The sequence below is a fragment of the Acanthisitta chloris genome, unplaced genomic scaffold, assembly GCF_000695815.1.
Source record: "Acanthisitta chloris isolate BGI_N310 unplaced genomic scaffold, ASM69581v1 scaffold11951, whole genome shotgun sequence".
Classification (NCBI taxonomy): Eukaryota; Metazoa; Chordata; class Aves; order Passeriformes; family Acanthisittidae; genus Acanthisitta; species Acanthisitta chloris.
Genome location: NW_008657708.1, coordinates 48,643 through 59,420, shown reverse-complemented (window position 1 = coordinate 59,420; position 10,778 = coordinate 48,643). Strand labels below are relative to the sequence as shown.

The 10,778-nt window shown below is 38.7% G+C and overlaps 1 protein-coding gene across 1 annotated transcript in view; it reads left to right on the top strand.

The window, feature by feature from the left end:
* PARN (poly(A)-specific ribonuclease) overlaps positions 1 to 10,570 on the top strand; it is a 39,065-nt gene extending 28,495 nt beyond the window's left edge. The window contains exons 20-22 of the mRNA XM_009084833.1: positions 3,524 to 3,713; positions 8,174 to 8,367; positions 9,651 to 10,570. Of these exons, the coding sequence (XP_009083081.1) occupies positions 3,524 to 3,713; positions 8,174 to 8,367; positions 9,651 to 9,703 (437 nt within the window). The 3' untranslated portion in view covers positions 9,704 to 10,570. The remainder of the gene's footprint in view (positions 1 to 3,523; positions 3,714 to 8,173; positions 8,368 to 9,650) is intronic.
* The last annotated feature ends 208 nt before the right edge of the window (positions 10,571 to 10,778 follow it).

The window sequence follows — 10,778 nt, the reverse complement described above, 5'->3', positions numbered from 1 at the left end:
CCTGCCAGGCTTTGTACTTGGCATTCTTTGTCCTGTAAAACCATTTTCTTTCAGATCACCTTTCATTTTTCCATTATCCCCAACGTGGAGATTGCAGGACTTACTTTGGTTTGCTCTCCTTGCCATCCTCCTTTGCAAAGTGAGCAGCTGCTGTGTCACCACATTGCTGCTGCTCCCTGCTCTGGATTCACATATCAAGAGAGATGACAACCTATGTGAAACACTCTTTATATAAAGTCTATTTTAGTATCTGTATGGGCACCTTCTATCTTAGGCTAATGCAGGAGAGGAAGCAAAGGGGTGAGCAGCTCCATGTACAAATAGGTGTTTTCAGTTTTGGCACAGCCTGCAGAGAGTTGCTATTACTAAATATAATTCAGAACTATGGATACCTCAACTTGGTAAATTACTCTTCTCCATCAGTGCCTAACATACAGATCCTTTAGAGCAAGAAAACACATCTTCACCAACCCTAATTTGTGTTCCTGTGCAGTCAGTGGCTTTTACAAAGTTAATATTTTCATCATGGATGCCAAAGATTAATGCAGTGTTTTACCTCCGTTGATTTGGGGGTTGTTTGAGGTTTTTCCCTAAACAATTTAATTTTTTTTTTTCCAATTTTTGTAACCAGACTTGAGAAAATTATCTGATCCAGTACACTTAGCTGTTTTTTGAAATTGCTGTGTTGTCAGGGCTAAGAGTAACACACACACAGAGCAATAACTCCATAGTTAATCCCAGGATTCCTTCAAAACACTGATGTAGGTAGAACTTACTTGAGCACTGTGGTTGTGGCAGTGGTCTCAGGTTCAGACAAGATTAATACAGCATCAATACAGGGGTCACTTTAAGGCTTCACAGGTGAATTTTTACATCAGTATTTCATCAGCTTGAGTGTTTACTATTGCAGCTTTAATCTGTGTAGCTCTGTGTGTTTACTTATTTGTATACTGTGGGGTTTTTTTAACCTACACAGTTCACTAACTTACTCATCTCTTTATTAAGAGGCTTAATACTGTCAGTGACCATCTGTCAGGAGTTTGCTCTGTATAAAACAAGGACTTGGCCAAAGAGTGGCCTTGTACACATTCCTCCTGGATCACTCAGTGACAGTCAGCCTTTCAATGTCTTGCCCAATAACTAGGGAAGGTGCCTCCTCTGGAAATGCTTTGCCTCAAATAATCTCCTATTATTATTATTATTATTTTTCTACTATAAGACACTTTAGGGCTGCAGTTAGTGTGTCATGACCTGCAGCCATGTGGGGTTGATTACTGGGTCAGGTTCACACAGAAGGATTTGTCTCCTCTCTTACAATTCAAATACAGAAGTAAATAACCCCCCAAAGTTCTCTTTGGTTGGTTAGAGTTCACAAAGCTTTCTAGCAATGCATTTCTAGTGTGAGCAGTGCAGAGCCACATGATTCTGTTTGCTTTCTTTGGCAGTAGGGACAGCATTCATCAAAAAAGCATCAGAGAAAATGTATTTTAAGCCCTTACAGGGAGCTGCTCTTCAGTTCAAGACCAGACAAGACTGATTTATCTGTGTGGCTCCTTAGGCTTCTCCATATGCTTTCATTTCAGAGGCTCAGTGATGCAGCAGCATGTTCAGCATGTAACATTTAATGATGACTATATATGTGTGTCTATATTTGTGTGTGTCCTCTGAATAGGCCTTATTTCAAGAAAGCAGAGTTGTTTTTGTTCAAAGATACTGACTCTTACACATACTGATTTTAAAATTATCTTTAGGCTGTGTATGATTTTTTTTCCCCACTTAAAAAAGGGCTGAGCTTGTCGGGGAATTAAATGGAAGACCCAAAACTTTGGTTCATGGTTTGTAACAAAACAAATAGTGTGCAGTGGTTATTGTGTTCTAACAAATGACTGTGTATCAGATGATCCATGGTAACTCTGTGCTTCATTTTAGCAAGTGAAAACATACTTGAGTTTAACTAAACAAATTTTACCAAGAGGAATGTCAACTGGCATGCAGTAAACTCCAGTGAGCCTCATTGATTCATTCATGGTGCCTGCACCAACTTCATGGGCAATAAATACTCTCCTAACTCTCACAGGCACATCCTGTAACCTCACAGTTCAAAACAGATACAAGGGAGGGGAAAGGAGGTGTGTCCAACACCTCTTTGATTACTGCAATGATCTCATGAGGCTATTGAGCATAATTTGGGATTAAAATTAAATACACAACACTCTTGCCCAGTTTTATATACCTTACAAAGACTTTCCAGCAGCAGCATCTGTGTGCCAGAGCAGCTTTTGGAGGTAATTCCTTCCACTGTAACACAGCAAATATGCAGAATAAAGGATTTTTCCTGAAAGAGGAGAAAAAAACAAATCCACCCATCTCTCCCCTTGTCTGAAACATCATGTTGGTGCTTCCCATTACTAGTGCTTGGACCAGAGGTAGCACAGAATACCTGGATTCAAGAGAGCAACACTTCAGCTAGAGTCAGAGTTAACACATCGGAAATTGCTGCAAAAAAAGGGAAGTACATAATAAAATCAGAATTTTGCCTCCGCTACAATTTTTGGTATTTTAAAATGTGCAGCCCAAGTGTCCGAAAAAACAATCCGGGGTTTGTTGGTTTGGTTTTGGTTTGTATTTAAACTGGTTTTCCGGGGTTTGTTGGTTTGGTTTTGGTTTATATTTAAACTGGTTTCCTGGTTGGTTTACAATACTTTCTTTCAGTGTGCTGGGCTGAAAGCAGCAGAAGACACCAGTTGACAGTCAGTTTAATTTGCTGATTCATCTGTTGGAGCTGTGGCATGAGGCCAGGGCTTGGCTCACAGACTGAGAGCTGTGAAGATGCTGGGACTGGAAGGAATGTTGTTAAATTGTTGCTGAGTGCAGGCAGTGAAATTTTTTTCTTTATTTTTAAAGCGATTCTAATTTTGCATTGACAGAAATCCTTCTACCTTGAACTCACAGTCTTTCTTAGAGACCAAACATCAGGAAAAGACAAGGATGGAACAGCTGGATATTAACTAAGTGCTTCTTGCATGGATATCTTGTGCAACCAAAAATGCAGCTCAAATAAGCTTATGTTTCACAGCAATCAAGCAGAGTTTTGGCAAAGGCTTTGCAAATGCTGTCTTTTCCTGGCAGACTTGCAAAACAAACCTGCTGGGTTAAGTAATGAGACTAAAAGGGAAAAAATCCAGGAAATCTTTCCTTGCCAACAAGCAATCTGGAAGAGGGTTACGGCTGAGGAATTGATAGTTTCTAATTTAAAAGAAAAGTGTTAAGTAGATTTAACTCGTTTTGCCTGAAGTCTGAGGAGAGTTTGGAGCCTCTAATTCAGACACTGTGACTTGGGGAGAGTGTGGATTTTGGGTTGGTTGGTTGGGTTTTATTCAACTGCTAACAATGGAACTAGAAATGGTTTGTGTGAACAGAGCAAATAGGTCACTGCCTTCTGCTTTTTCAGAGAAGTTATTTCAGGAGAGGACGTGCTGTCATCAATGTGTTTTGTATGTAACATCCCTCTTCTTCTCCATAGCTGTAAACACCAGCAAGTATGCTGAAAGTTATAAGATCCAGACATATGCAGAATATGTTGAGAAAAAACATGAAGACAAACAGGCAAAGAGAAAATGTACAGAAGATAGTTGGAAGGAGATGGAGAGAAAGAGGTTAAAAACTCAGTGCACATCTTATGTTTCCCAGAGTCGATACTACTGTGTTAACAGGTGAGACTTCTGCATTGCCAACTTCGTGTTTTTATTGCATTTTCATTAGAAGTCATGCAGTTTTTAGGTAGTTCTTAACTAATGGATGACAGGGTTTTTTTTCCTGTATGTATTTCTTTGCCTATAAATCAGCAGTGGTACATCAGCTGTCACAGGATGATAGGTAAAGGAGCAGAGGGAATTTCATCACTAATGTGATTAGACAAGTTTTTAAATACTGAGATCTTGTGGGCAGGTCCAGTCACAGCTTCTGAGCTTGGTGTAGCAGCACCACTTCTTACAATGAAAACAAAAAAATGACTTTATTCATTTGACACTTCTGAATGGTTTGTGTCATGTGGAAATTCAGCTGTCATCTCTCACCCTTGTACAGGCTGTGTTGGTTTTTGGGTGACTGATAACAGTGCCCATAGAAGACTGAGATCTTGTGGGCAGGTCCAGTCACAGCTTCTGAGCTTGGTGTAGCAGCACCACTTCTTACAATGAAAACAAAAAAATGACTTTATTCATTTGACACTTCTGAATGGTTTGTGTCATGTGGAAATTCAGCTGTCATCTCTCACCCTTGTACAGGCTGTGTTGGTTTTTGGGTGACTGATAACAGTGCCCATAGAAGGGTATAAATGCCCATCTAGTCCTGCTGTTGCTGAAATCATCCTTAGGCTTCAGATGATGGCAAATGATACTTGCATGGATTTAAGCTTTTGGTATAAAACTTGAAAAGGATTTTAGTTCATTATTGAAGGACAAAATGAAGTCAGGACATGCTGCTGTTGGTTCTGGTGCAGTGTGTTGCTGTGTGTATTTTCTGTTCCATTTTTACCCTCTCTCTCTCACATTATTGACAGGTTTTGATATGATGATAACAGAGCTTCTTTCCCAGTCATTGTGTAGCTGTGTGTGTGAAGGGTCTTTCAGTGTTAATATAACTGTCACTGCCATTCTTCCCCCCATTCTCCTGCACTGCCCTAGCAGCTCTACATGAAAATGAGTTTGAGTGCAGTGTGTAAGTTACATTTCTCTAAGGTGGTGTTTTGGTTTGGTTTGGGGGAGTTTTCTTTCTCCTCTTCTTCCCTACCCTGTGGTTAGACAGACCAAAGATGAAGGTCATAAAACCAGTGCTGAGATCTTTCTGCTTTATCCTTCTCGGGAATGTTACAATAACTTCTAGCTCTGATTATCTCCCCGTAAACGTTATCTGTCGTGTAACAAATACACTGAACTTGTTCTGTTCTCACTTACATGACCTTAGGATTTTGCAGGTGTATATTTTGGCTTGCTGTCAAATGTTCATGGCTTTTGTCATGGTGGGAATTCGAAATGTGTTAGAGACATGTTTGATTCAAAAAAACATATGGAGGGACCTGGTGATAAAATCCGTATCAAATGAAGTTAAATTGAGCTATTGTGCTTTGGGAAACTTGGGAGTGCATGCTGTGAGGAGATGAGCAGCTCTAAAGATGCTCCTGGCACTAGCTAAGTTTTAGGTCTATAATTAAGTTGGTATTAAATAATCTGAAAATACTTATCAAACTTTGGGTTTGCTGCAAAGAAATACCAAGTCCTGGTTTTGTTGCTACTAGAGGAAGTGTCTCTTCTCAATGGACATTGGGGTTTGGATACCTCATAGATTCTACAGAGGTGGTAAGAGTGGCAGATGATGATTTGAACTACAGACAACTTGTCCTTTAACATACACTTTGGAAGGCAGTAAGTGCAGAGAGGTGATTTGGTGCTGTCTGGTGAAGGTGTTTAAGGACTGCCAGAAATGTATCATCTGCAAAATGGCTGAGTAAAATTTTCAGTGAATTCTTTCATTAAATGTTTTACACACCCCAATGAGTTGTTTGCCTAAGCACTTAATCTCCTTGAAATTTTTCAATAGATTTTTTTCTAGCCAGTGTTATAAAATTCCACAAGAAGGAACTTTTTTTGTCTTTAGATCAACACTGATAGCCTTGGATAGCAGCCTTCATTTTCTTGAGACATCTTCTTTTATAACTGATGTTGCTTGAATTTTTGTTCTCTTTTTATTCCATGAATAAAGTGATTTGGTTCTGTCCCAAATTCCATTTCATGCAGGACTTTTGACATATTTTTCTGAATTTTATTTTTATTTGTTCCTTGTCTGATTGTATTAATCTGTGAACTAGTCTTTAGTAAATGTTTCTTCTGGAGTATAATCTGATTAGATTTAACATGGCAATGCAAACCAGAGAGTCTTTCATTTCACTCAAGATGAACTTTTAGTTTCCAGACAAAGGTATGGCAAAAAGATGGATGTTTTTATCCATTATATATAACAATTTTAATATTAACTATAATAAGTGAACATAATATTTATATCAAGCAATCAGGACAAATCTACATGTGCATATATATGTGTATCTTTGTCCAGATTGCTGCAAGTCCTATCCAGTTGAGCACTCAGTACTGTGATATATCTAGCAGCTGATCTCTTATAATAGCTTCATGTTACTACATCCTTTATTTATTTATTATTTAGTAAGCTTTGCTGCCTCAGTTCCTGCCAAGGAGCACAGCTGCAGAGTAGCTGTTCCTCTCCTCAGTGACAATATGTCCTGGTTACTTTTTCATTCAGCAGTGAAGTTGTTGGTTATTTCATGTGAGGAACTTTTGTCTTAAATTGACAGATTGGTAAGTGTATAACAAAGGTTCTTTAATTCCTGTATGGCTGAATATAAATAGTAGTCCCATATTGTAGAGGAAGTACAGAAAATACAGCATTAATAGCAGTCACAAGGTAAAATCACTTACCATGAATCTATATCATGGACTCACAGAATTTAGGGGTTGGAATGGACCTTACAGATCATCCAGCCCCAACCCCCTGCCCTGGGGTTATATGTTAAATACTGTATTGTCATAATTATTTTCCCACCTGTTGCTCCTCTTCCACTTGCTCATCCTTCCAGATTAATGACCACAGTACTAGTTGGATTGCTGCTCTTTAGTATTTGAAATGGCATCACAAAGTCCATGGACAGTTTAATGAGGTGGAGTCTGTGCTCCTTCTCACAGTACAGTGATGTGCAAGACCTCCACATCCTCTTGATTGTGTTTGCTCCTAGTGTTGCTAATCACACTGCTGGAACTGAACAAAGACTCTTTGTTGGTTAGGGTTGTACTTAACATGAATAGAAATCAAGGATAATATGTAGACTTTCTACCACCTCCCTGCAGTGGCATTGACCTCCCTCTGGTTTGCCTGTGTGCTGGGATTCAGCCAGGTCAGGAAAAGGGAGAGGTTGGGGAAGAAGGAGTAGAAGAAACTGCTGTCAGTGGAGAGAACTGGAATTCCACCTGTATTGTGGTCATTAAGCAGATTGGCTTTTAGCAAAGCAAATAGACTTTTCTTGACTTGGGATTTTTGGTGTCCCCCTGCTTTTGCCTGTTTTGGAGTATTCAGGTATGTAGGAGAAACAATTCTGTCCTTTTTGGCTTCCATCTCTTTACTGGTGGTAGTTGTGGTGTGACTCGAAATGATGATGGGTAAGAACAATTCGTGCAGGAAGATCTTGTGTGTGAATGTTTGGAGGTAAAGCCAATTATTCATCAGAGTAAATGGTGTTTGTGCTCCTAAAGTGGAAGTAAGAGCATGAGATGTAATCGTGTGTTTCATGTTTGTTTATTGCCTTTGGACATCCCAGAAAGAGTCTGTTTCAAATTGCAAAATGTTCAGCTGAAAAAATTCCATTTCAAAGCCAAAATTTACTGCCAGATTGAACAGTCCTTCTAGAGCTGAAACCTCACTGAAACACCATAAGTCCCTGCTGTTGATTAGAAGCAAAAAATACCTTGTAAAGCTTTAGTTTATGACTTAACCTTAATTTTTATTTCAATCACAGAACAGAACTTGGCTTAGCTGCATGCAGCCAAGTTTAGTGGTTCTTAATCAAAACCTAAAGCCTTGTAAGTCTAAAACTACCTTTTTTTTTTCATTGGTTGTTCTAAAAGCACATTAAATTAAATATTGAAGTAGCTGATAGTCACATATGTAGAAGTTTGTAATGGGAACTTTTTTAATTAGCCCCTTTGCCTCTGCTTTCTTTCTTAGGCTCATCCTGATTTGATTTTAATATTGTCTTTTGTCTTTCAAGGAGATTTAACAATAGCATTGGAGTGGAACAAAAACCTGTGCAGTGTTATTTTGATGTTTGCTGGGTGAAGTGAAGCTCTAAGTTCAGACTGAGTTAGGCTTCAGTCAGATCCTGCTAATGAAATGAGTGTGTAATTTTTTTGTGCTTTCTACTTTCCCTGCACCTTGGCTAACAGGACTCTTCACTTTCAAGCCAGTTGGAAAGTTTATTATATGGAGCTCGATGGTTTTCTTTGCCTTGATGTAATAGAAATGCTATTAAAACTCTGTAATTCCAAGGGAGAGGATGAAATCAGCATGTTCTTGACTTTTTCATGCTCATCTTTCTGCTGTGTTCCAGTTTTACAGGTACCAGCACAGTGGGAAAGAGAAGCATGAGTCCCATTGAGGAAGAAACTGGTTCTGATGACATGGAGGAAGGAGAAGGCCAAGATCCAGAATATGATCAGACAGACTCCTGTGCAGAGTCTCTTCCAGATCGTAAGAAGAGAGCCAAAAAGTTGAAAAAGATGAAGACAGAAGAAGTTCCAGCAGGTAAGGGCAATGTTCATGCATGTGGCTTTCTGTTCTGTTTGAAACTGCCCTAGACCTGAACAGAATTGAAGTTGTTTTCCTGAAGGTCTTTGCTTCTAGCTGTGAGTTACTCCATTAGATTCAAAGGGCTTGAAACTGAAGACTGAATCATACAAAAACTGTTAAAAGTCAAAAAGCAAAAAAAAATCCACCCAAAACCAAAAAACCCCAGCCAAAACTCCACCTGAGACCAACCAAATGAAGCAGAATGTAGTTGATTTCTTACTTGCTTACTTTCTTACTTACAATAAAGCTCTTTGAATATAGCTACTCCTAATTTTTTTTTAATGTGACTTTCTAGTTGAAGTTACTCAATGTGTTGTGCATATTGCAAGCAAAATTGAAGGTACACTTCAGGTTTTTCCAGTAGATTTCCCTGCTAATCCTATACTTTATCACTTTATCATGCTTGTTGAAGCATGAGGAGTGTCACTCAGGAGATGCAGATTTTGAGAACGAGAGGAAATAGTTTTTTCTTGTAAAAGTGTCAAATTCTGAATTTGCCCAAGGGATCATTTTTTTCCCCTCTGTTATGTATTTTAGAAGTTTTCCCAATGTAATGCTTGAAAAAATCATTAGTGTTACTATTACGACCTGTAAATGCAAATAATATTTTCCTGGTTGGTTGTATGCATTGGTATCTGCAGTGTTCTGTGTGGTGTTTGTAACCAGAGCCTTTATTGGGCTTTGTTTGGTTGAAGACTTTTCACAAGGGTTGATGTAAGGGTTGGTGTTCTCAGATTTTAATACCTACACGATATTTTTAGCCAAAATACTTGGAACTGAATGTCTGACTAAGTCCAGGCAAGTGTTTCTGTATTCCAAGGATCAACCTCAGGGTCTGTATTTGGCATTATGGAAATGTGCATTATTGGTGTTGGTGTGATTCATCTTCATTCTCCAATTAATTTGGGCTGGAAAGATTCTTCACTGTCTTAACTGCCTTAAACAAGAGTAACTACAAGTGCACTTGGGAAAACTGTAATTTAACTTTATCAACCCAGTTATTGCAAACCTTAAAATACAATATTTACCATTTGGGTAAGAAACCTGTTATGAACCTTTTTTTTTTTTTATTTTTAAGTGCCTATTCATAAACAATCTCTTGGTTTCTCTGTGTAAACATTGACTTGCCAGTAATGTATCTAGAGCCTTTCTCTGCAGGAGAAAATGTGTCATGAAATGCTCTGAAAGAACAACAAAACTTCTAGCTGTAATTTCTGTTCCATGCCTCTGTCTTTCAGGAAGCCTCACAACTAGCTCCTCTGGAATTTTTGAAGTCCCTGAAACATGGTAGGAAACAACTGCCTTAACAACTGAAGTTGGTTGAAAGCAGTTGAGAGAACCCACCTCTTGGAAGCCATACTTTATTGAAATAAAGTGGTGTTAACAAAGCAGTTTGTGTCCTGAAAAATCAGTTTAATTACTTTAAACTGTTTCTCGAACAATCACTGTTGATTTTACTTGTTGTGTATATTAACTAGTAGAAGACTCGTTGCTCCTGTGAAATCCTTCCCTTGCTGTTGTAACTGATGTTAGAGTTAAGCAAGACTAAATGTCCTCGGTCACCTCCTTTGGCTGTGAGCTGTGCAGGCAGAACTGGCACTCCATGACTTTCTGTGCTCGAGGGGAGTGAGCACACCTCTCCCAAGGTTTAGCTGTTTTCCAGGCAGTGTCACTTTGCTGTCAGCAGTCTGCACACAGGTAGAACTGCAGTTCCACACGTTGCTTTCTACCAGTTACCTTACCTGGATATACTGTTCTGTTTTCTCTTCTGTATCCTCCACCCCCTGTACAGCCACTGTTCCTCTACATACCAACTTCACACATCCCTTACCCTTCAAAAAACTCTTACTTAAAAGTTTCTCAGACTAATTTCCTGGTGGGAGAAAGTTTTCCTTTGTTTTCACATCTGTTGCTGTTTTCTCTTCTAAGTCCTGATGTGTTTCTTGCCTCCTCCTTCCCCAGCTCGTGGGGCTTTTGTAAAATGTTTTTTGGTACCTGTGATAAACCTGCTAACTGCACCAGCCCCTTATTTGTTTAAAAAAAGGATTTGCATTGGTAGATTTCAGAAAATGTTTGATATTTAACTTTTTTGTATCATGGAAATAAAACCAAAATATGTATTTCCATAAAATGAAAATTAAAGACATTTTCTTAGGAATTGGGTTTGGTTTTATTTATTAGCTTCTGAAAAGTTTTTAGTGAACTCCTCTCTGGTTTTTCTTCTTCATAATGTAAGATTTTTTTTCCTCAGCTTGTGACTTGCAGACCCTTTTGGACCATGAACTACATTCAAGATATTTGTGAAACGTAACCAAGAAAAGCAAACCTATTGTCATAAGGTTTAAATCACTATCTGTTTCCCTTGG